This window comes from Drosophila kikkawai, chromosome 2L (genome assembly GCF_030179895.1).
Source record: "Drosophila kikkawai strain 14028-0561.14 chromosome 2L, DkikHiC1v2, whole genome shotgun sequence".
NCBI lineage: Eukaryota > Metazoa > Arthropoda > Insecta > Diptera > Drosophilidae > Drosophila > Drosophila kikkawai.
In genome coordinates this window covers 23,318,894-23,345,634 of record NC_091728.1, presented here as the reverse complement: position 1 = coordinate 23,345,634, position 26,741 = coordinate 23,318,894, and the positions used below count along the sequence as shown (strand labels likewise).

The following is a 26,741-nucleotide window of genomic DNA, read 5'->3' as shown; positions in this document are numbered from 1 at the left end:
AATATTACAAAAAGGGGCCAACGTGAGTACCTGTTCAATAAGTTAAAGAACCAATATGCCAAACTTCAAACTTTAGGAGAGCACTTTAAACTTTGTGATGCTCATTGAACACTAAACAATCTCAACTACCCATAACTTCGTTAATTATGCTATAATCAATATAAAACGTTGACACAATATTCTTAAGATATTAAGCCTTTATAGATAGTTAAAAAAAAAATTAAATTCAATTGACGCCTTCGGTTTTGTTCTTTTCAACAAGGCTCTCCACAATATAAATCCTTTAGAAAGGACCTTGTCACTTCTGAGGAGACTTACAATAGGAAGAGACAGGGCACATCACAGACGCATGCACTTCCTATTTGCAGTTAGCATTGTGTCCCACGGCTTTGTAAGGCGTTTCGCAGATTTCCTTTGAAGAACTGAATGAAGCTGCTGAATGTATTTGAAAACTGAATAAAATAAATCCAAATTTCCCCAGAAATACAGGCATTAAATGGCAGAGACAAGTCTAGTAGAGGAGAAAGGTAACATTTCCGCATTAAATCCGATTTCGAACCAAAAGCAACACTTTAAGGCCGTTAATTTAATTATCGGCAGAACGCCGCCGCAGGATAAAAGAAGTCAAAATATTTTGTAACCAGAGATGCGGCATCAATCTCAATCAGAGCCGGCCCAGACACGCGTGTGCTCCCTCCGCCGCCTGGCAACGGCCGATTCTCAGGATGACGATGACGGGAGTGGTGACGTCTGGAATATGTAACTACAGTATCAATAAACAAATCAAAGAGCTCTCAACCCTCGGCCCAGCAGCCAGTCAGGCAGCATCCACCCCCACTAGCCCTGCGCACTCGCCGGGGTTGCCTGGCACCGCCCCGTTGCCAAGTGCTGCTCAAACCTCGCCACCGACTCGCTCATTACGTGGGACGCGACGGACGCGGCGCGACACACCTCGACCTGGATCCTGAGCTGGGTTTGGACGCGTGCGAGAGGAGCGGAGCGCACGCGCCGACGCCGTCCATTAGGCATGGCCATTAGCATTAGTTGGCTAACCTGTCGGCGCGGATTAGTGCAGCCAACCCACTGGCAGTGTTGCGGTCAGCCGATGGTAATGGGCCCGGACAGGCGTTATCATTATAGGAAGATTTTACAGGTACGAAATGATCATGTATACATCGTGGGAAGCACTTACTTACCTGGGAATCAGAATAAACCTTTATCTAGAGGCGCACATAAAGCAATATGAAGTTGTAAAAATATCCCAATCTCTTCAATTCAGAAACATTGTTCTAGGCGGTAGCATTTGAAAATAATTTAATAGGATTTATTTTTAACAAAAATATAATTACTAGAGGCTACAATTAAAAGTGTATAATTTATGCATGTAAGTGGTATATTTAATTTTTGCACATTTTAATTTGATTTGCATTTCGGTCGGCTGTCCGACCGCTCTAAAACTAAAGCCTAGCTATTTACATAGATCGAAGCGGCTGGAGGCTTTATCTGTGTTTTTAGCCGGAGTTATCGCTAAAAGCTTGTGCTGCAGCTTGGTGCCTTTCCTTCCACTTAAGTATAGTTCTATATCTCTTCCTCGCTGGCTGCAGAAAATGCCAAGTTGTGCTATCCGGAGGAGTGGTTGTGCTTGCGATCACATATCCATCACTTGTCCACGAACTGCCTGAACGGAAACCACGATTTTGTATGAGATTATGGGTGAGGGAGCGTTCCCTAATCTTTGAAATCATTCGAAAGGGTATAGAAAAGTATGAACTGTACTACTTAACGTCTCAAAACCATGGGTGATCCAGAAATCACTAGAGTATAAAGTATAACACGGAATTATTAAGATAAAGAATTCAGAGTAGCACAATTTTTTACAACTTTTCTGGGGTTTTAAAAACTAGTGATTTCTGTACATACATTTGGTTTGGTGCCCCCTTTGTAGCATACTTTTTTACGCTGCTTCAATAGATTTAAAATCCACTGGCAGCCCTGATAGGTTAATCCTTGATTAAGGGAAAATGTATCAATTCCAAAAACTATGAATGATCTCTTCTGTCGCCCGATTACAACATTGATATTTCCCAGGATACTGCTCCATCCAAAATCAATATTGGTTTTGAGTCCTGCCAGAGCTTAGGTATGTGATTGATATTCATTTCTAGAATTTGTTGCTATGCTGATGGGTTCCGGCATCATTGCGAACTCACTATCTCAGAAGTAGAAGCTATCTGATGGCTGCTGCTGGTGGCGCTGGCGCTGGCGTGGCACCGTCGGCGACCAGTCGTGGGTGATGTGGCTGCTGCTGCCACTGCCGCCAGTCCCACTGACCCCTGGGCCTCCGGCGGCAGCGGCCGCCTCCAACTAGAATCATAAGTGCTGGTACTCGCCCATGTCGTACATGGCGGTCATGGGCATGGCCCCCATCACGCTGTGCAGGTGCGAGTAGGCCACGGCTGCGGAGAGCGGGGGCATCTGCATTTGCGCAGCGGTTGCTGCACTCACTCCCCCACCGCCTCCGCCACTGGCGCCGCCGCCGCTGCTGCCGCCCTTGCTGGCGACACTACTGGCGGCGGGGTGTTGCTGGTGTGGGTGTGGGTGGTGTTGCAGGCTCTGCTCGGCGGCTACATGCTGCAGCTGTTGTTGATGGAGGCCGTTGTTGTTGTTGTTGTTGCCGCCGCTATTGCCAGGAGAGAGCTGCTGTTGCTGCTGCTGCGCCCCTTGGCTGGGCAGGAGGCTGCCTTCCATCTCCGAGTCGCTGGAGGAGTCCAAGTGTTGTTTGTCCGTGGAGCCGCTGCAATAAAATACAAAATTATTATAATATTTTATCTGCAGATTGTTTTGTATTTCTTATACATTATAAGAATGTTATTTCGAGTATTCCAACTTGCAATTTTCTAAGAAATTGTATCCCTATCTTTATTAAGGTATTTTTTATTAATTATATCAAATTGGCGCTAGTTTATTAACATATATTGAGTGCGGTAATTGCAGAACCTTTAAAGAGCTCTGACGTATTAATTATTGCTTACTATTTGATAACTTTTCAATTGATTTTATTAAAAAGTAATATTCCTATAATCCTGAGGAATATCCAGTTAAAAGTAAATAAGTTTATCGAATTTACATACAGTTTATGGAACTAATTAATATTATACCATGGTTTTATTGGAGGGAGAAGCCCTTTATAGCCCTCTAAGGCATACAGAAATCACCAGGAGTTTGAAAACCTCTAAAAACGTAGCAAAACTATGCTACAAAATTAGGCATCGTATGTGATAAAATAATAAAGAACATTGTATTGATTACTGTTTCTACAAACACCCTTTTATAGAATTGAAAAACATAGGAATCACAATACAAATGATACCAATTCATCACTATACAATTTATGTAACATATACACTGATAAAAAAATAAAATCTTCTTTTGAGATTTTGCGCATTCTTCATTTAAAATCTTACTATAAGACCAAAAATACTACAAAGAAGATTTTTCAGGTTATATTTACGAACAAAATAATCAACATTTAAGATTTGCACATTTTTTGGCATTCTTAAAAAAAAAATCTTAAAAAAAGACCAAATATTCTAATAAGAAGAAGAAAAAATCATAAAGTAATACCGAAAATGATTCATTTTAAGAAATAAAAATCGTAAATTAAGATTTTTGTTAATCTTAAAAATTCAGAAGAGACGGCTTCTAGTGTTGTCTCTTTTTTTCTCACACAAAAATGGAAATCATAGTGCCGTCTCGCTCTTACGACCATTCTTAAAAAAAACTATTTTTAGCTCAGAGAGGGAGATACATTTTTTTTTTTGTTTTCTCTGTCCTTGGAACTGTATGTATTCACGTTCCCGACATTAGTGTTTGATTTGCCTCAGTGGCCCAGTTGGTAAGCGGTCGGTCTGTGAATTTTGAGACATGGGTTCGGATCCCAGCCCACTATGGGGCGAACGACCACCTTATCTGGCATAAACCAATTTTTTAAAAGTTGTTAAAATACTTTTTTTTTAACCGGAATGTATTCTTATAACATTAATCTAACATGTTACATACCCAAAAAATAAACATTGACGCGCTCTGTTAAGTTATTCGCTGTTAAAGTTAGCTGTTAATGCAACGAGAAGTGAGCGCTGTTAAATCGCGTTTTTATTCTGCAGATTTTAAATGCTAAAAAAATGTAAAAAAATCTAAATAAAATGCTAATTTTTTGATGCAATCTCATTCATGGTGCTTCGTAATATATGTTAGCGGAATTTAACTCCAGAAATGTAATAGGTGCCCCCGCAATCTTGTATAATTTGTAACCCTTATAAATTATATAAAATTTAAGTGTAGTCCAATATTAAAATTAAGTTATAAAGTGAGTCCAGCACAGTCCACCTCTAAAATTGGATATATATTGTAGATTTGGTAATTCTTGTTATATTCTGTGAGTATCAAGGTGCACTTTTGCGCACTTTCTCTGAAATTTAAATTTAAAGATGATTACCTTACATTTGAAAAATATCGAGTTTTTTACCCTTTAGAACGTTTAAACGACCAATATTGGTAAAGATATTGCAATTTTTATTCATGTTATAATAAATCTGTATACATTCAAGTCATATTACAGAAAACTAGGTTGTTTCATTTAAGTTTTTTTGAATAAGAGGCTTCAGAATCTTAGAGTACTGCATATGCTTGGTCGCCTGCCCAAGCAAATGAAAAATTATGTGATTTGACTTAAAAAAAAAATATTTAGAAGACAATTTTTACATATTTGTTTTATTATGCAATACTTGTTTATTATACATAAAAAATAGCAAAAAAAAAATTTTTTTAGCACTGAAAAAAAATTTTTAATCCTTAAAAAAAGGCGAGACCACGCCCATTTTGAGTAAAATATTTTCCTTTTTTTATATTAAACTTGATTCAAAAAACAGAACTTAAAAATTTTAACTCGTCTTAAAGTTATTAATTAATGCCACAAAAAGTGGTCGTTCGCCCCATAGTGCAGCCGGGAAAAAAAATGTAAGTAGCTTTTAATAAAATTTCTAATACTAATTTAATTTACAATAATCATTTCTAGCTCCAATAATTACAGATTATAAAAATTCTTTCACAATAATGTTTAATTTAAAATGTTTGGTATTATGAATGTTTAGTAGTATTAACTAAGGCCGGTCTCGTTAGGATTCAAAAAAAAATTTTTTTTTCTTAATTTAAGCCTTGTTATGGTAATTTTTTAAGATTTTCGGTCGTTTATCGTTCTTATTTTAAACTTTTTTAAGGATTGAAATAATATTTGAAAAATCTCAAATGTAGAATGAAAAAGTACTTAAAAGGTGACCGAAAATATCCAAAGAAGACCAAAATATGCTTAAGCCATTTTCGTGACCGAAAAATCACGTTTTTATGACCAAAATTCTTGTTTTTTTTTATCAGTGTACTGTTGTTTTTATTATTGAAAAAATATAAACAATTTCTACACTTTGAAAATAGTAAAGTCATTCTTTTAGAAATCTATATTGAAGGTCTAAATAATAATACAAAGGAACTATCATATGTATATATGTTCTTTTCGACACAAAACATAATAAAATTATTGAATATCAATCTTCTCTAATAAAGTACAGTTTAATTGCCTAACCAATACCATTTTATAATGAAGCTCTCATTTAAGTATAAGTATTATGACTCCAAACTTCATAATGTTCAATGGTCTCATTACAATTAATATTTCAATTTAATAATTTCTTCTGTCGAATCACCCTCACGTATCACCATCAACGGCCTACCAGCGGTCGTTACAGTACGCGCCGTGACCCCAGACATATGCTTTTGGGTGTCAGCATCGTTCACATTAAAATGTGTCAATTGCTGCAACTAATTTACTGCTTTTACTGCTGTCAACACACCCACGCGGAGTGCGGGACACAGGCACGGAGTGCATAATTTATTTATAAACAAATGACAAATGACAGGGCACACAGCAATTGCAATTGAAATGAATTCCGGAAGGAAATCGTCTGCTCTCCCATTTCTATAAATGGTATCGTGTTCGTTTTGAGGTGTCGACCGAGCGACTCGGAGCTGGCAGGCAGAGCGAGTGAGACGGCGCTGGATTCCCTGGAGCATTTGGATGAGTCGCATCTGATTTCAGAGTCAGATATTCGAGTCACGCCACGTCACTTTCGAGGGGTTCAAGTGGGTGTGAGGGCTGCCGCAGCCCGAGCTAAGTAGCTTGACTTTTATTATTTGTGGCTGATTCCGCAAATGGCATTCGAATGTCGCATCACTTTAGGGTTAATTTAAGGCGCCCCCGGGGATGGCCTCAGTCCTTTGCCTAAGGCATCAGTGGATGGCCAATAACCGGCCACAATGAGCCCGAAACTCGAGCAGACGAGACGCCTATCCTCCACGGCCGGCAATCATCGGCAAAGTGTTAATCTTGTCGCCAATTGCATGGACGAGCACAATCAGTTATCGGTAATCAGCAGCCGCATCGAGGAACCAGTTTGCGCAGAAATTGATGACAACAGCGGGCAACAGCAACAAATAACAAATAACATTGCCGTGGCAGCTACAGAAATAAGTCTCAGCCAAGTGTGGATACCCTGCCTTCAGCCCCTTTGATATGTCATGTATTGATATGTCTAAGTATATGTCCTTAATTTATGTACCAATTAAGCCATGTTAGAGCAGCTAAAATGTATGGTATTATTTGACATAGTTCCGGATCTTTTGCTGTCGAGTCCTATGCGATTTCCGTGACATCCCTGTAGATCTAGGTTTTACTTGGATATCTTTAAAAGTTTGGATAACATTTTTTGTTTTTAAAGAATCAAAGGATTCCGTGAGTTTGTTTTGGTAAAGTTATAAAACTCTAACGCTAGGTTTCACGTTACTGTTAAGATTTTTTGGACGAATAAAATGTTGTTTTTTCTGTATTATTGAGAAAGCTAACATTGACAACCTCTCAAATAACATCCTCTCAAATCTTTTCAGCTCGATAAAATCCACCCTAAAGAAAGTGAAGATACATTACAGGTGGGGAGAAAAACTTTAAGCTTTAACGACAAGTTAAACTGGTCGTTATCTTATTCGTTTAAATAGCTATCTGGGACTTAAATATTAAGATGAAAAGCCGTTTTTAAGGTAAGTAATTAGTGCTGTTAGTCAATCAGAATTCAAATCAATAGATCTGACTAACTAAATTCTTAATCTATATCCATTGGATTAGAGGGATTAAGTGGAAATTTCAAACCCAATTCGACCATCAGAAGTACCCGGACAAAGTGTGTGCAACCAGGCAACAGGCCTTGTTCGTGGCAATGCAAAACATTTAAGCGCACACTCGACAAATTTGCGATCAGTTGGAGGGCAGGATCGGTCTTTTGCTTAGCAGAACCTCATCCGAGCCCAGTTTATCCGCGCGAGTTATTTGCTGACTCCAGTTCCCCGGCTGCCGCAGATTCCTATCCGTTGGATTCGTCTTAAGGAGCAGGAGGAGTTGGAGGAGCTGAAGCTCTGCTCTGGGGGGCCCCCATACGGCGCTGGCCAGCTGTACGATATCGGCAATCATGTAATTGTAGATTATATCCCGCGAGTGGCAGCCACCAGCGGCGATGCCGCGGATTTACGAGCAGTTCTTGCAGCGTTAGCATGAACTTGAACTTGGGCCAAGACATGTGGTATGGGTCGGAGACATGTGGCATTTGATGGACATTAGTGCCCAAATTTCCCAAGACGGGCTCTCGGACTCCCCACATTAAAGTGACGCTCGATCTAGGCAAAAATCGATGGCCTAAGCACACCAACATGGGAAAAGGCCCATCCCAGAGCGAAGAGTGGGGAGCAAACAAAAGGCAGCAGAAGCATATATACAATGATATCGAGTTACCAGCATTTCGTGGTCCCAGCCCGCTCGTTCTCTGCAACACTTATTAACACATACACACAGACAGCGCCCACTTGCTGGGCATGGTCCATGGCTCACACACATTTCCAGTGATTGCATTATAAACACAAATGCCTCAGTTCAGTTTTCCTGTAGTCGGGGAGGGCACACATCGCCGAACGGGAGCAGAGCGTCTCAAGGACAATTCCCTGCGCCAGAAGTGAATGTCACATAAAGTTTATAACAAAATTCAACAACAAATACAGAGGAGAAGCAGGTTCTGGGGCTCTTGGCTGTGGCTCTGGCTCTCTGTGTGTGGTCCCCCCCGAATAAAGGTTTCTCGGGCTTTCCATTTCCCCCTCGTCGTCCCCATCTTTTTGGGGTCTGGTGCCCAGTGAGGGGGAATTAATTTTTTTACTTGTTTGCTCAATTGATTTTTTGTAGTCTCCAGTCATTTCTGCCGGGGTCCGTCTTAAGCAGATTCATTAGCTTGGTAATAATGCATGATCGGATTATGTTTAACTGGAACTGGGGATGAGCGAGCGAAGAGACGACCGAGCCAGAAACAAGTTTGTCACGTGAATTGAGTTGTTCTGGCTGGTATATGGAGATATTGGGATTTAGAATAGGAGACTTTCAAATTGAGAATGTAGTTCAGATATATTGAATGTATTCCGTTTATATTATGTGTAATCATATGATAATATCAACTTTAGGCAGTGAAGATGAATCACCTGAATTTTAGATCTTTAGATAGTTATCTTTCATATGTTTTCTCTTCAAATATGGTGGCTATGACAATGTGGTTCTGACTTGTATGTATATGAATATTAAGATTTAGGATAGGAGGGTACAAAAATGGGACTGTAGTTTAAAAATATTCTCTATATTCCAGTACATATTATTTGTAATGATATGATTATATCAACTTCCAATCAACAAATCTGTGGTTGGTAAACTCTTTTTAACCAGGCACCTCCTAGCTCAATGTAGCCCTTCCTGTGCTATTTGCCATGACATAACCCCACAGTTTTCACACGAAATATAAAGGATCACGGGATCGGAGCGCCTGAGCCATCACATGGTCTTGCTCGATGAGGGATGGACTCCGGCTTCCAAGGAATTCCATTGCTAATAAAAATTATAAGCCAATAAATCCAAAAAACAAATAAACACACAGGCCACGAAATGAAACGCTGCCTCGAAAGCGCAGGCCCTGAAAAGAGGGCTCAGAAGATCTCGAAGTTGGGGCGATTGGGAGAACAGGTTGAGTTATCGCATTGCGCGATCGGTACACAAATCTCGGGACGTGTGCCCAGCAGGACACCCAACTAAACGGGCAACGGCGATCCATAAGTGGAATCTGAAAAGGTGTTGATCATAAATTATCATTTAATTTACGCATGTGTGTGGCTGTTGTTAATGTTCGTGGCGACCACTGACACTCAGAGAGTCTGTGAAGATGGGGAAGACCCAGCCGGACTCGACCTGGGGATTTCGTTTTCGTCTAGCCAGCGTCTGATCGGGCATTGTGTGCCTTTGTCTACAACTATGTAAGATCCCAAAGATTACCCCAGTCCCAGGTTACCATCGTTTTTAGATATTTTATTATCCGAACGATCGAGATGCGAGGCCCAAGGTGGGGGTATATGTAGAATGTCTGGCGTGTGGCGCGTTTTATGCTGGACAAGGATTGTTTTGACAGTTTCTCAAAAATTTGTTGCCTTTTAATTGCCCGGCCCCAAGGAGAAACATCCCGTCGCCATTCCCCGCTGTGCCTAACCAAACTTTTATGTAATCTCCCCATTATTGTCCGTACTTTAAGCAGCTTAGAGGCACCTAGAGGAAGCCCTAGGAAACCCTTGCGGAGGTCAAGTTTTGTAGAGTAGCTGCACTGCGACAAACTCCCCGTAGATGTATTTAAATAAGTTTACTCAAAGAACAAGATAAAGTGATCTGAAATATCTTTTAGTTATGGTGTGTAGAGAATATACTACTCGCTCCCTATTAGATACAATTTTTCAATTGCTTATATCATTGCAAATTTTTAAACAGCATCTTTGCACCTTTGGATTTCTTACTGTGTGTCCGTGCCATGAGGAGCTGCCTCCAGATGAGATCTAATTATTGTCAAGAGAGCGTACACTTGACACCCACTCCCGGGTAAGTGAGATGCGGAGAAATGCGGAGATGGGCTGCCACGGATGTCAATGTGGATGGCAAGCGCCTCCAGCCGGTCCATCATCACCAACAACATCATTATCAACGCCATCGGAGCTCGGAGCTCGGAGCGGGGAACGAGAGCGGAGAGAAACGAAGGCAAACACAAAGGCGGCGGCGAGGAGACGAGGGCCCAAGACGGGCAAAAGCGCAAAATACATAATAATAAAAACAGAATGTACAATAAAACGAATAAAAATGAATAACGTGCTGGAGACGGCTGGCGGGGAACGGCAGGGCGAACGAATAAAGAACACACGCACATTTTGTGGTAACCCGATACCCTGGCCAGCTACCCTCCAGCCAACCGTGGCATTCGACGAACGCAGAATGATGACGACGTCCCCCGACGGAGGATGGGGAGGGAGAACACAAACACACACACACGCACACAAGCGGCCTGGACAGGGGCAAGGGGGGTGGGTTAGAGCAGAGACGGGGAGTGGGATGGACTTGGGACTGGCACTGGAACTGGAACTGGAAGTGGAACTCGGACTGGGTCGCCTCGGTAGTGCGAATGCGAGTATATGAAGTATGTATATGAAGTATGATGGTGGCTGCTGTTCCTCGAGGGAATAGGAGTGAGACGGAGGGACAGGGACACGTCTGGAAGTGGGTTTGTACGAGCGAGAGAGCGTGAGGGTGAGGGCAGTAAAGGAGGCCAAGGAATTCCCGTAGAAATACGTATAATGCCAGCAGATCAATCAAGGAGCGCGTTTAAAGACTCTACTGATTATCGGGATTTCTTAAAGAGCATCCATGTCATCAAATATTAAGGTATTAGAACACTTTTTCATATATGTTATAACTATATTTTGTATAGAGTATATATTTTTAAGTAAGAACTCAGTGCTCTTGAAGCTTTCATTTCTCTTTCGCAGCTTCCATTTACCAGGTCTGCCGCAAATTATACTGTTCTTTATCTATAGATCATAATATATAGAGATCCGTTATATTTATGTCGATATATCTCTATCTATAGATATACATAGTATAGATAACGCAAGACTGTAAGTCTAGATCTCTTTATATAAAACCCTAAATTAAGCCGAAATCCTACTTTACATTTTTTGTTCCTACTAAGGCATTTAAAGACATGTCAATCTTTAATTTAAAAATTTATAAATTAAACTTTGGCAACTTCATATCGAATTTTTATGAAATTAAATAAGTTCTTGTACTCTAGACACTTTTTGGCATTAGCTAGGCAGTATTCAGTGCTCTCATCAAATTCAAAATTCCCTGTTTATTTAACTCTTAAAATTGTCAGTTAGAACCCGGAAAATGCACAAGACCTGGAACAAGCCGTTGCATAAGCGCAAGGTGGTAAGTACCGATTCGGAGGCCGCAGAAAAGCTCTACTTGTCCCTATCTTGATCCCATCCAGTGGAAGAGCGTGTCGAACACTGGGAAGCTGATCTACTATTTGCAGCCGCTGGTCGATAACTTGTTCTTTATATGGATGCAGCCCCTGCCCTTCCCAACCCTCCTCAAGATCGGGTACAGCTGCGGCCTGTTCTTTTTCCTCCTGCTGCCCTTCCTGTGCCCGCTGCTCGTCCTGGTTTTCTACTACGGCATCTTCCAGTACGTCGCAGAGCAGCACTTGGCGCTGGTACCGCCCGACAACTTGGACCTCCTTGGGGCCGCCCTGCACCTGTGGCGCTTCGAGGTGCCCAATCAGAAGTATCTGATATACGTGACCATGTACATCGACCGCTATCGAGTGATTATGACCGCCATATCCTCGACAATCGACTACATGCGCATGGCCCTGAGCTTTGTTTTCAGCTGAGGCAGGATCCCAATATGGGCAATATTTGCAGATTTGGGTTGAGGATGGGTGATGGGTTTTTCATTTTAAATAAAATTGATTCGTGATTACATTTTTGACAGATAAAATAAGACAGAATATTTGAGCTGAGAGAGCTTCTAGGTGTCCACTCAGTATCAGGAGCATCTTCAATTTAGATCCTTTAAAAGGTTTAAATAAACTTGATGAAAAAGTCAGCAATTGTTATGACAAAATGTTTTTAATACTGACAAAAAAATATGATTTTATTAAATGAAATCGAACATTTTCTAAGAAGAATATTTTGTAATTTTTGTTGAAGATATCTTTCTAAATTTGCGGTCATTGTTTAAAACAAGAACTTTAAAATTACAAATATTTTGTTTTTTTTATACAAACTTGCATGAACCCCACGCAAAATAAGATTGTATCAACTTATGGCCACGCCTAGTTCGTAATCCATTCAATAATTTTCATACATATTTGTTTATATGTTAAGAATAAAGAAAACATGGAAATACTATTGATATCTAGGTAATTATAGAGAAATATATTGAAATATTATAACTGCATTTGTGTGACGTCGCACGAGCGTTTAGAAATTCAGAGTGAGTAGAGCTCAGGCCTGTGTTCTAAGAGTTGAAACTCAAGTACGCATCTACCTCCAAGGTGCCATAATTAATTCAATTAAATAATCTGCCTAGATCTGAATAGTATAACTGCCTGGATCAAGATGGGCTTCAAACCTATCTCAAATGGATTGTCCCACATCCATCTACCCAGTCGGCACTCCGCTCTCTATGGCCCTGCCAAGGTGGTGCCTATTCAAACAATAACCACTTTGGCAGTTGCTGGGCTGTTCAAAGTGCCGCTTTAGATTCGGATTTGGCGCCGATGTGGTTTGCTGGCTGCCACAAAGCTGCATGGAACACAGATACACACAAACACACACACACACTCACTCGCACACTCGCACACACCCTCGCCCAGACTGCACATGCAAAAGGAATAAGGGGAAAAACAGTATGAAAAAGTTAAAGTAGCAGCACACTGAGTTGCTCATCGAGGCAACAGCCATAAACATATATCGGGTTACCACCAGCCAGGAGGAGCTGAGGCAGAGACGGAAGAGGGAGGGGAAGCAGCGGGCTGGGAAAGGGAAGCTACGCAGTGCAAACTATAGCCGAGAACGAACGTGTATCTGTGAGATACTCGTACTTTTGTCGAGTGCAGAAGTGTGAGTGTGCCTTGCGGTTGCCACGGCATCCAATTTATAATATTTTTGCATTATTTCTGTTTTTTACCATTTTAGTTTTTTCATTTTTATTACGACAATTTCTCGCTTTTCGGCCGCCGTTCGTGAGGCGAGGCTCGTTGTGGAGGAGCCGTAAGTGATATACCATTTAGTATAATGGAACTATCTCGGCGAAAGTTGGGTCTTTTTGGCAATATACCAACTAATGTTAGTTAGCGGAAGGGAGCGGATGCATAGGAGCCTAGGAAATGCGGCCACTTCACAAAATCCATTTCACTTTTTCAACTGTTTGCACTTCACATGACTTTCAGCGGCAGCAGAAGGACCCAGGCCGCTCCTTGCCAAAAGACAAACAAAAGGATGCTAGCCAGCCAAAGGATGTTTAATATTTGAGAAAATATTCCGTATCAGCGGCCGAAGATCTCTCGCGATCTCACTCTCCCGAGGAGGAAGCAGCCGAAAGGAGTTCCACAACTGTTTGAAACTATTTGCTTAAGCGGAAATGCAGATGTTCAGGGAAATGGGCTGCGGGGAAAGGGAAAAGGAAAGGGAGGGGGAAAAGGACTGGGGATTTTAATTAGTGACGAGGCCTGCCAGACATATGCCGGGGATCTGCCCATATAGCGGAAAGTAAACATCAACAAATCAAATAATAATAATACAATAAATACATGCATATGGCCGTGTATATATGAATATATATATACTTTGGAATTTGGAACAACATGTTAATGACTTTGTCAGCGGCTCTTTCTCTCAATGCCTCTCTCATACCTCAGCACCTCACCTCACCTCACCCAATCTTCCCCAGCGTGCGCCAGTTGCGTGATGTCCTTGGCACTAATTAGCCCCCTTTCCACCCACTCGACGACCTTGAAAGTAAATGTCGTCAGCTTTTGTAATTGAAATTTTAAATGCAAATTAATATATTATTTTTTTCGCGGCACCATGCACGCGTTGACACTTGCGCGAGATACATCTCAAATAAAGCATAAAGATATAGATTCGTCTATACGCAGGCCACTGATATAACCAGAGCAGATATAGATCCGGCTAAGGAGCTTTTGAGGAATATGAAATATGCTTAACTTTACCCAGTAATACAACAAGTTATATGAATTGCAACTCACTCTTTATGCTCGGCGGCTCGATCTCTTTGTCGTCGATTCTTGAACCAATTGGAAACCTGTAAATGCACAAAAATAGCTTAGAGACATTCGCAACAAGTATGGGCCGTGTGTGCCATGATTAATGAGATGCAATTAACATGCGGAGGATGGCATCTGTGAGGAATTGCAATTGAAATTTGTCAAAAGATGCGTTTGACATTTGGCTTAATTTTGTCGTTTGAATTTCGACTTTTGGTCTTTGGTTTTTAGTTTTTGGCAACGGGAATCGCAACTCACCTGGGTGGTGGTCAGTCCTGTGGCCTCGGCCAGATCGCGTTTCTCTCGCGGCGATGGATATGGATTGTGCGAGTACCAGTCTCTCAATACCGAGCGGGATTTCTCCTGCGGAAAATAGAAATAAAAGTACAGAGTTTCAGATAGACATTCCTAAAAAGAATTAATTTTTTGTGGCTGAATTTATTGTAGAAATGCCGTTATTGCAGTTGAATGTCTAAGGGATTTTTATACCCTTGCAGGGTATTATAATTTCAGTCAGAAGTTTGCAACGCAGTGAAGGATACGTTTCCGACCCCATAAAGTATATATATTCTTGATCAGCATCAACAGCCGAGTCGATCTAGCCATGTCCGTATGTCCGTCCGTCTGTCCGTTTCTACGCAAACTAGTCCCTCAGTTTTAAAGCTATCTGAATGAAACTTTGCATATAGTCTTCTATATACTCTCACTGCTATATATGTCGGAACGGGCCGGATCGGACGACTATATCATATAGCTGCCGTACAAATGTTCGATAAATTTTCAGAAAAAAAATTATAACTTGAGTGTTTTTCAATATTTTTGCATCATTTTTGAGATATAGCCATTTAATATTACTCCAGAATTTTGGTAAAAATTTTATGAAAATCGGACGACTATATCTTATAGCTGCCATAGGAACGATCAGGAAATGGGGAAAAAATTATAACTTCGTTGTTTTTCAACGTATTTTCATCTACTCTGAGATATAAGCTTTTTTTATTATTTCAAAATTTTGGTAAAAATTTTATGAAAATCGGACCACTATATCTTATAGCTGCCATAGGAACAATCGGGAAATTAATCGAAAACAAGAAAGGAAGCTAACTTCGGCACGCCGAAGTTTTTATACCCTTGCAGATTGGTTTCGATGTTTATATTATAGATTTAAATGCTGAAAACACTCACAAAACAGAGTTTCATTACATTTTACCTATACTTATTATGTTTACAGTTTGACAGTTACAGTTTTACATTCCCAGCTTTACATATTTTATACATTTGCCGATCGCTTCTATGGCAGCTATATGATATAGTTGTCCGATTTTTATAAAATTTATACCAAAATTCTAGAATAATAAAAAAAGCTTATAACTTAAAGTAGATGAAAATACGTTGAAAAACAACGAAGTTATATTTTTTTTCGATTAATTTCCCGATCGTTCCTATGGCAGCTATAAGATATAGTCGTCCGATTTTCATAAAATTTTTACCAAAATTCTTAAATAATATAGAGTGGCCATATCTAAAAAATGGTGCAAAAATGTTGAAAAACAGCAAAGTTATAATTTTTTTTCTAAAAATATATCGAACATTTGTATGGCAGCTATATGATATAGTCGTCCGATCCGGCCCGTTCCGACATATATAGCAGTGAGAGCATATAGAAGACTATATGCAAAGTTTCATTCAGATAGCTTTAAAACTGAGGGACTAGTTTGCGTAGAAACAGACAGACGGACAGACAGACAGACGGACAGATGGACAGACGGACAGACGGACAGACGGACAGACGGAAAGACGGACATGGCTAGATCGACTCGGCTGTTGATGCTGATCAAGAATATATATACTTTATAGGGTCGGAAACGTCTCCTTCACTGCGTTGCAAACTTCTGACTGAAATTATAATACCCTGCAAGGGTATAAAAATTATAACTTCGTTGTTTTTCAACGTATTTTCATCTTCTTTGAGACATGAGCTTTTGGTATTATTTTAGAATATTGGTAACAATATTATGGAAATCGGACAACTATATCATATAGCTGCCATAGAAGCGATCCGTAGATGTAGAGAAAATGTAAGGCTGGGAATGTAAAACTGTAACTGTCAAACTGTAAACATAATAAATATAGAAAAAATGTTATGAAACTCTGTTTAGTGTCTGTTTTCGGCATTATAATTTATAATATAAATATCAAAACCAATCTGCAAGGGTATACAAACTTCGGCGTGCCGAAGTTAGCTTCCTTTCTTGTTATGTATATGATCAAAATAACAGATTAAAAATAGTTTTCATAGGTTTTTCTTTATTATTCTCTATATTCCTATGGTTGTTACATCATATAGTTGTCCGACTTTTATAAAACTAAAACCGGAATCCTGAATCCTGAAAGTTCTATGTGGAGGAGGGTAGAATTATGTTGAAAGAGAATGAAGTCAGATATAGTTATCCGATCTAATACGTTCCTATATACACATATACTACCTCCATTGAAGAGAAGACTTTTTGAATATTTTATTCCAGTTAGTTTTTAAACTAAGAGAAAAACCAACAGGACTATTAATAAATATTCCTAGTTGATTTTTAAGTTCTACTCCTTGGCGTGAGCCCAATCTATTTTAATCAACTGAAAGCCTGCCATAGAGCAAACACACCGCATCCTGTACAGTGGAATATATTACCCCGATAAAGCCGAATAGGCGTTACCCCTGGCAGAATCAGACAGTTGCAGCTCAGGCAATCAGACAGAGGAACGAACGAACATTTGTACGATTTCGCCGCTTGCCACAATTAAAATGAAAAGCGGCCCAGGACTCGACGGCACTCACCTTAAAACAGTAGCTCGTCTCCTCGCCGTCCCAGATGGTGCGGGGCAGTGGAAATTTACGGCGAACACGATATTTGCCAACAGCACCCAAGGGTCTTCCTCGCAGTTTTTCGGCTTCCACATAATGCGCTACAGCCGGAGAGAAAGAATTCGTTTTTGTTCGAACATTTTGGGGTTAAGCAGCCAGGGGGATTGTCTCACCTTTCAACCACAGGGCCTGGAGCTTGGCGTGATTTTGGGGCGAGAAGTGGTGATGCTCGAGCAGGCGGTACAGCTCCTTGTACTGGCCACGATGGAATGCAACGACCGCCTTGGCCTTCAGCACGGACTCGTTCAGCTGCAGCTTATCACATTGTGGCAGGGACCAGAGGAAGCGGCCCAGTCTCTCGATATTGCCCGCCTGCTGAAGGACCTGTGTGGGGTAAATAATATAGAAATCAATTTAAGATGGATTTTATTGATTTGAATTTAAAGAATGTATTTTTTTGAGCCTCAAAACTAAAAGGTTCTTAAAAATCGATAGGATCTAGGCCTTATTAATCGAAACTCTCAAGTTAAGCTCAAATAATTATGAATTCTAGTTCGGGAAATTATGGATTTTGCGTACTATTTTTTTATTAGTTAATAATGCAATCTTAATAGAACAATATACTTGAAATTTTAGAGGGGGTACCTCTTAAAATTCCCGAGATACGAAGGAATAGGTCTATATCTTTAACGGATAACATTGATAAAAATATTAAGTAAAAGGAATATGAGAATTTCATTATAAATAAACCAAACAGCTTTATAATTGTTTCATCTAAAAACTTGACACTTTCCATAGGCTTTTCCGCCATCAACTCACCTCGCAGACACAGGCCACCTGCTCCTGGGTGAAGCCAAAGCTGGGCAAGTTCTCCCTACCCCCGGAACTTGCCCCGCTGACCAGCCCTCCTCCGCCTCCACCACTGCCGTTGCTGCCACTGTTCAGGTGCAGTCCTCCGCTTCCTCCTCCGTTGTGCGTCATTATGTCCAGAGTGCTGCTGCTGTTGTTGTTGTTATTGCTTGTGGTGCTGTTGTTGTTATTATTATTGTGCAGAACCACAGACCCAGAGAGGCCGGTGGGACTGTAGGGGGGCGTGTGGCGGGCGGTGAGGACAGCGGCCGCATTGGCCGCCGCCAAATCGTAGAAATCTGTGGCGGGATGCTGTAGCATTTTGTGCGAGAAACAGAGCTCCTCCGGATGCTGCACTTGAATGGTCTTCAAGGGGTACTCTTTCCAGGAGGTCTCCGCCAGGGCTCCTCTATATTCAGTAAGGGATTTCTAGTGCGTTGAATAGCCTAATCTAAAGTTTGCTTCTTTGGTAGTTTGAGCGCTGGAATGGAAATAAAAAGGCATACAAGATATAGTATTTTAAGTATAAGATTATGAATAAAGTGATATTTAATCTGGAAGAATTTCAGTTGAAAATACAAGGAATATACTGATGACAATTGACTGTTGCATTAACACTTTTGTATGCATAACCTTTGCTGTACTTGTCTTCTGACACACGATCAGTATGTGTTAATATTATATGTTTAATATTTGTAAAATTAAACTAGACCTCTAGCTACATATCAGCTATATAATCCAATTGCAACAACCCATTTTTCTAAACAAATTTACGCCACAGTTATCGTACAAATTAATCCAAAGATTTTTCATCTTTTTATGGCCCCTTTCGATTATTATTGAAACAACACTAATTGAGACACATAAAACTGTGGAAATTACCATTGAATGAAAACGATTTTCGCCCCTCGCAACATTTGCACAAATGTTAAACAAAACAAGCGTGTCTGCTTCGATTTTCCATATTCATAAGCAGCGCGCTAGGAGATGGGAGATCACAGATCTAAATTGAACTCAAAATCGAAATCGAATTCGAAATCAAAACACAACCTCGAGCCGACCCCATGTTGTCAAACATGATTAACTAAGTCGCAGGCGCACTTACGGATGCGAGATGTTCGATTATCGGAAATATGGTTTGGCCATAGCCAGAGCTCTCTAACCTGTCCGCACCCGACCGAGAGATCTCTTACAAAAATAAACTCTTTACACAATATACGTGTATATGGGGCGCGTGGTGTTTCGGTATTCGGTATTCCTCTGATTTCAGATTTCTGTATTCGGTTCTAAGAATATTTCTAAAATTACCAAACGACGGCGGCGGCGACGACGCTGCTGCTGTCGCGCGGGAGGGAGCGAGAGGGTGCGAATGTATCCCCCAGATAGAATATCTCGGCTGCATTTTATAGATATTTTTTTGATATTTGCAATCGATCTCTGCTCGCGGCCAGACTGTCCAGATAAACTGATATAGATACACATCCCCTTGGCCCACGATCCGAGATCCCCTAGCCCCGCCGACGCCCCACTCTCTCTTGTATCGAGCCGAGATATTCTTGGATCTGTTTTCAGTTTCAGTTCTCGCGTGTGTGCCGTGGCAGATTATATATACAAAACAAGAAAATAGAGATTTCGGTTTGGCTGCTGTAACGAAAATACCAACGCCAAGTTGGCTGCTCTTGAGTCATCGGCCTAGGCCAGATCCCCCGCAGCCGCCTCCTCGTGGATTTCTCCTCATTTCTTCATTTCGTTGGGATTCTTCTGCTCTTTGTGCTTGTATTTCTTCTGGCCGTTTCATGTTTGACGCAAGTAAACAAGCAATATGCGAACGTGAAACGAAATACGCGATAAATTTTCAATCTGTTTTGCCCATACAGCAGCGCGTACAAGTGGGTTGTATCCGATGGATACACTGCAGCGCCCCCAGTGGAATGAATACTATTATGCCAATGCATTGAGGATATAATGTCAGCCAATTGGGCTTTTTCCTGATCGATCTGTTTAGTTTAGAATATTTAATACTATTGCAGTACTAATAACTTTTTAGCAATAAACTGTTAAGAAATGACAATTAAAACAATATTTTCTCTAGAGTCCTTTGAGAAATAGACATTTAAAGGACATTTAAAGTTTGTATATATCTCTTAATGCTTCTTTATTTCATTTCCAATTTTGTCAAAACTGAAAAAGTACTGATTAAGTGCTAAATAGCGACCATTTTTCAAGTTATTATCAAAAACAAGCTATCTAGAGCTATCGGTTACAGTTTGAGGATTTAATCCAAGTTCATGTGATTTTTAATATCCAATGAAAGTTAATATAACATATATATAGGATATATGATCTGCAACAGAAATAAAGTTAATTCAGGATCGAAAATTAAATCTATAATAATTAATTCTATAATTAATTTTAAGGCACCGCTATACTTTAAACTACATATTATATGGGACACTGTAGATGAAATGTATGTTTTTATGCAAGAAATTATCTTAAATAATATAAAAGGAGAAACTGCTAACTGCTACAAACTAGGATTTCCCGAAATTAGCTTCCCTTTTTGTTATATTTATAACAAAGTAGCCCCCTGTAGCTGTCGCCGTAGCAAGACAATTGCAAGTATATTCCTAGAGCAAATCAGATAAGTATCCAACAAAATATTTTAGCTTGTTCGCATTCACATACAAAAAAAATAAATAGCAACTAACATATAACCTGATCTTCCCCCAATCAAAAAACCTTTTGCCTTCCAATTTTACGCTTTTGTTTATGTTTAAGCATTGTCATTATGATACCATTAGCCTTCATAAAGATGTAAATATTAATTTAATTATTCAGATCAAAGTGTGACGATATATGAGTCTCTTGAATAATTAATAAGGAACCACAAATAATTTAAAACTAAAACTAAGAAGGTTTAAAGACAAGAAAGAGTTAATCCTGTTACTGTCCCTCAATGAATATCGACACGTTCTTGACTTTTATGGATCACACGATCGCCTCATCACTTTAAGCACCTTTCGAGTCAACTTTAAAGCTCTGTATAGTAGCTTAAAGATACCCACATACCAACGTTTATGGCCTTGTACCGTTGCACGGCGTTGAAGTCCCTGCCCCCGCAGAGAATGTGGTGACCATTCCGCACCACACAACACCAGCAGTTACGGCAGCAACCTCGGTGAGATATTCTACCCGATATCGGGCTGCATCTTTTGGCTGCCTCTCAATTCCCCGCGCGAGATGTCTTATCGAGTGCGTCGCTTGGCTGCCCGCTGCCTGACTTTTGTGGCATTCGAACAAAATTAAATTAATTTATTTTACAAATTTTGTAATTTATTTCCAGTGCTGGGCTATCTATTGGATTTCTGTTTCTGGTTCTGTTCTCACTTTGTGTGTGCCCTCTATTTTCATTCCCCCAACTCTCCCGAGCTGCCCCGTTGTTTATTTTGACTTTTATAAGATTTTAATTTGAGTGTTATTGTGTCTGCAGGCGGGGGAATCTCGAGGAATCTCTGAAAGCGGACACCTAAGCCTCACCTGAGCCGAGATGAGATGCGACGCGACGGTCTATGGGGCTGTTAATCAAATTGAATTGTTGCTGCCTAATTAGTTTGTAATTAAACTCAACTTACAATAAAAGCAGACACACTTTTCTGGCCTGTCTGGCGACCTGTTGATGGATTGAATGGCGGCACCAAGACCAGATTGCTGAGCTGCTCACACCGAGAGCTCCGTAAGTAAACTGGCCCGAGGCACTGTTTGGGGAGAAGCTCCTCCTGATTCCGGAGTCCAGAGTCCAGAGCAGATTTGCGACTGTTTTGAGCAACTACAACCGAAATCATCTGTGGCGGCGTCTGTGTTTATACAATGTAATCAAATGGGGAGCATTGTGCCAAGCAACCTGTTGTGGGCCAGTCGCCGTTCCGTGTAAACCGAGCAGCGGGATTAGTAAGCAGCCGGATGGCCAAGACCAAGACCAAGACAAGCGCTATCCGCGAGACACTCGTGGGCAAGGCAAGTGCATATGGGCGAGCAAAAGTATTTTTAACATTTTGCGTTTAATTGCCGCGTGAAGGGAGCAACGCACAGCCCACAAATAACAACCCACAACGCACAAAGAAATCGAATAGAACGCAGCATAATGAATGAAATTTGTCAATTTAATGGGTTGCACACACATGTATCTGTATCCGCACAGCTGTATCTCGGCATGTGCGCTGCATCTTCGCTACTTGTCGCATTGCTTCGCTACATTTGCCAAAGTTTTGAATGAAACCCAGATGAATTTGCCGAAAGTCCCGCACCCTCGCCCTCCAATTACGGCCGATTCAGTACGCCGGTGCGTAAAATGATCAAAGCCGCCGTGGCCAAGCTTGCGTATCTGGCCGCCTGCATCTGTTCTGGCCCGAGTCTTGGCGCAATGGAATGCGTAAACTTTTCAATCTGACCACTTCCGAGATGGAAGATAACCCCAGAAGCCCTGCGCCGAATATGCCCTCGTCCAATAACCGAAAATACGCATAGCCACACAAGATCGCACGCAACATCTGCTCCCATCTCCGCACTCAATTAATCATGCGACTTCTGACGACAAACACGCGCTGGCCAATTCCTATAAATGCCGAATCGTAAAATATACACTAAGCCAAAATAAAATCGATTAGATACACTTGGCCCATATTATCGACCAATTTATCTATTTCAAGTAGAGAATATCGAACTGATTCCAGCACTAGCCTGAGTGCTAAACCTATAGCAATCTAAGTTCAAATATACTTCTAATTTATGGGTTCTTTATAAAACCCCAGATTTTTCTTAATACATCAAATGACCTTAAGTTTTAAAGGACAAAGTAATATTTGAATGCTCATCGGTTTATCTCCCTAATTACCACCAATCTGATGAAAATTGTATTTAAATACAACAGAATCCTTTCGAATGCAGGTTCTTTCTTTTTCTTTCTGTGTCTTTTAAAAAATTTGCACACTCAGCAGGCGAACAGATTTTTGTCCACGCCCACTCAACGGCGGATCTGATGTCTTCGCCCGGCTGTGTTTCGTTGAGAGCAGCGATACTCTCACGATAAGTTAATATTATTTCGAATTTCTGGCAGAAATCGGCATGATAAAGCAAAGCATTTTAAAAATAAACACTAGTAACAAATGTTTCCGATGGATTCGAGTACCAAATTCGAGATGCGCGCGTGAGGCACCTCGGTGATGAATGAATGACAACTGGAAATTGTTTTTCCTGCGACTCGTCGTCCATCGCATACTTTCTCTAATTAATAAATTTGTGTGGTGGTCTCAAGTATGTTATATCTAACTTGGGGCTAGCAGCACTTAGCTGCCTGGCCATCGAGAGGTGGATAGAACAACAGAAATTTGCATTTGCTGTGTGTAAACAAGTATATTTCCCAAATATCCGCGGGTGTGTGTGTTGGACATGCATCTCTTGAGCTTCAATATGTAGTATTTCTCAAGTGCCCCGAGTTGTGTTTCTAATGGCGGCTGGCAATTTGGAATTCGCCAATGCCAGAACCGCCAAACGGCAAATTGCACTCTGGCATTCTCCTTCCCCAATTGAGATTGCCAAATAAGTTGTGAATCAAGTGGTTTCTATGACTGATTGCTTCGTTAGAAATGGGTTGGTTTGTTGCATATTTAAAATATTAATAATATTAAATATTAAAAACAGGTTAAAACTGATACCTTATCTTTAGTTAATACTTATACAATGTTTTCCTTTTAGGTTCTTGATTAATTTTATTACAGGTAACATTAAAGTACTTGGTACTTGCCAATTGCAGAAACCAGCTGATGCCTTTACTAAAATTTTATTCATTACTTTTCATGTTACTTTCTTCCGTTTAAACTATAATGTCACACAGATGTGTTGCTTTTTATTGGAACAAGAGAATCAATTGATTAATTAATTCTTGTTCTGCTTTAATAGACAAACCTCTTCTACAGATAGTTTTTTCAGAAAGCATCAGTAAAGTAAAGCTCTTCTTCAGTTGCCGATCGAAATAAAACATTTGCACTGATACTAGTGTGCCACAGAATTCAGACTTGGGAATTATAAGAGCGCTCTTCGCAAGAACTTATGTCAGTATTGATCTTCGTTTTCGATTGTCAGATATTAAAAGTAATCTCCAGATATTCCTAATGCTGAGTTCAATAAGAATTTTAAATAATTTCAAACATAACCAATAATATACTCTAAATCAAAGTAAAATGGGTTTCTATTATCTGTAAACTATTTATAGCTGGCATTAAGACATCATAAATATTATAAATATTGTTTAAATAAACTATGAATTCACCCAAGAAATTGTCTTTAAATTCGGAATTCTATATGTATGTGTATGTATTTTCTTAAGAACTCCTATAGGGAAAGTTGCCTTCTTGCCGTCGGCAAGTTGGAGATACGACGAAACCCAATATGTGGCTCACCTGTATTTTGATTATTTATTGTTGATACGTATCCGTGTTTGTTTTCTAGTTATTGTTTGTTGTTCCTTTTGTGGGGATTTGTGCTTTCGCCGCTGCTGTTCTCTGACTCTGATTTCGATATATCCGCAAGTGTTAGCAGTGGCATAACGAAACAAACGATTATATCGCCGCGTGGTTTTCTTCAACTTTGGCCAAACTATTCAGATCGAAGCCAGGGCCTCTTTTCACACACTGGCACACACACTTACACACGCGCATAGGGCTGTGCCGGGCACACATTTATCAGACGCACTGTGTCAACACGTGTTGCAAATTATTTTCGCGAGCAAGCTCTTCGCTGTTCGGCCGTGACTTGGACAAATGGCCCTACACAATCGCAATTAGGGGAAACGGAACGGGGTAGAAATCAGCGGGGACAGTGCCAACAAAATATGGCCGCCACCGGAGTGATTGGCCTGCTTCTGGCTCCTTGCTGGTGTTTTGTGCTTTGATTGTTGCGCTTGATTAATTCGATCGGAAAGTGGGTTTGAACTTTTGTGCGAATCCGGGCGGGAGATCGGGCAGCGAACCGCACGCGACGGAATTTCAAAATCAACTGGCGTATCCGTATCCGTACATGTGTCTGGACTGGCGCTGCTTCCCGTTCTCGATCGCTCGACGGCCCAAACAAAACTGAATGTATCTTCGGCCAGCAGCTGTTGGGCCGTGCGGGTATCTATGAGAGCGTGTATCTGTGTGCGACTTCCGCGGCTGTCTCGCTCTATCAAAACAGAAGGCTGAAAACGAAAAATGGTTGGTGCTGATGCCGGTGGGAGTGTGCTAGAGCGAGATGGCGGACATGTGTCGTGCGCGTGTGTGTGTGCGACAAAGGATGGGGGTGAGCCGGCAATGTGGCTCTCAAACTGTACAAAGAGAAAGATAAAAAGACATGGCTACAGTGGCGGTGACCGAAAAGTTACTACATTGTGGTGTTTAAAGTGTCAAGTGGGGATTAATTATTATTGTTTAACAAATCACATTAAACAAACAGTAGTTTCAATTGAACTATTAAAGATAATTAAAACTGCAGTAAACAGTAGAGATTTAAAACTAAATAAAATTATATGTAAACTTAATACATTTACTTTTATACTAAATATTTCGAATTGTAAGATTTTCTTTATTTTATGTAAATTTTATTTAACTGCATAGTATGTAAAATATTTAACTTAACAATTTTTTATTAAATAGTTTTTTCTCTCTGAAAGAAATATTATATAGAATATTTTATAGATCAGTAATTATGTAGATATTAAAAATTATTAACACTATGCACAACCTAGAACACCCTGCAGTACCACATGACATCAATAGGGTAAGTACATACATTTTTTATTAAATTCAGGAGATGCAAAATAATATAGCAGCAAGTAAGTTTTAAGAGAGAAAAAGAAAAATACAAGAAAGGATAAGAAAAAACGTTGATGAATTTTGTATATAAATTTTTGATAAATAATTATTATTGATTATTGACAGCTAAGACTTGCCAATGTTAATTCCATAAGTAACACCGACGTCTACCTAGGTAGATTACTGATAAATTACCGATGAATTATGTACTTATGAATTAGTGATGAATGGTACTTAAGGTTAAGGATGCGACTGTGCGCCTCCTGCAACGCTCTCTCTCTCTATCTCTGCTCTCTTCTGAGCGATCGTTGAATGGGGGTTTGACAGCCACTGGCAGCGTGCGAAAGAGCGAGAGCGTAAACAGGTTGGCCGTAAGAACGCCCCCTCAAGTTACCTGTTTCGAGACACAGATACACTCACGTACACAGCGGCAGTGGCGCAACAACAAACCGCTGATTGGTCAGTTCTTGGTTCCCCGCCAGCGAACCGCATGCGCAATGATCGCCATATTGAAAGGCGGAAATCGGAGGTAACTGTAATTGCATCGCCACTCCACCCCGTGAACTCGTTCTCCGGGAAGCAAAGGATGCTCGCTTGCAGGACTCGCTGGCAGCACTGAGCCTGCCGCACCGGCATTCCCATTTTAATTATCTACTGCATTTGATTCTGGTATCTCACGTATAATTGCAATTACGGCTCCGTCTCTCCGAACATTCCTGTATCTTTGGTTTCATCTGCATCCTGATTGCACATTTTTCCGGAAGGATGGGAACTAAGAGATTATTCAGGAGGAAAGCGCAACAGGGGAATCTGTGTAGAGATCTGAATTATGAAATTAAAATTGAAATTTATTGTTTTATTATAATAAATAATTATTAATTGATTCTTTTAAGG

The 26,741-nt window shown here is 40.4% G+C and overlaps 2 protein-coding genes across 6 annotated transcripts; one reads left to right on the top strand and one right to left on the bottom strand.

The window, feature by feature from the left end:
* Positions 1–1,302: 1,302 nt before the first annotated feature.
* so (sine oculis) lies at positions 1,303–25,114 on the bottom strand. 4 transcript variants are annotated; one of them, XM_017177055.3, is made up of 7 exons: positions 24,459–25,114; positions 17,974–18,484; positions 17,328–17,538; positions 17,128–17,255; positions 14,556–14,660; positions 14,280–14,335; positions 1,303–2,794 (listed from the first exon to the last, which is right to left on the bottom strand). In XM_017177055.3, the coding sequence occupies exons 2-7, from the start codon at positions 18,322–18,324 to the stop codon at positions 2,371–2,373; spliced, it is 1,275 nt and encodes a 424-aa protein (XP_017032544.1). In that variant the 5' UTR covers positions 18,325–18,484; positions 24,459–25,114; the 3' UTR covers positions 1,303–2,370. The 4 variants fall into 4 exon arrangements, with proteins under 4 accessions (XP_017032544.1, XP_070145166.1, XP_070145167.1 ...); XM_070289065.1 differs by lacking the exon at positions 24,459–25,114 and adding an exon at positions 23,804–23,865; XM_070289066.1 differs by lacking the exon at positions 24,459–25,114 and adding an exon at positions 23,715–23,733.
* On the top strand, positions 11,189–11,985 carry LOC108081818 (uncharacterized). 2 transcript variants are annotated; one of them, XM_017177057.3, is made up of 2 exons: positions 11,189–11,428; positions 11,493–11,985. In XM_017177057.3, exons 1-2 carry the CDS (start codon positions 11,390–11,392, stop codon positions 11,895–11,897), a joined length of 444 nt encoding a protein of 147 aa, XP_017032546.1. In that variant the 5' UTR covers positions 11,189–11,389; the 3' UTR covers positions 11,898–11,985. The 2 variants fall into 2 exon arrangements, with proteins under 2 accessions (XP_017032546.1, XP_017032545.1); XM_017177056.3 differs by having other exon boundaries at positions 11,195–11,431.
* Positions 25,115–26,741: the final 1,627 nt, after the last annotated feature.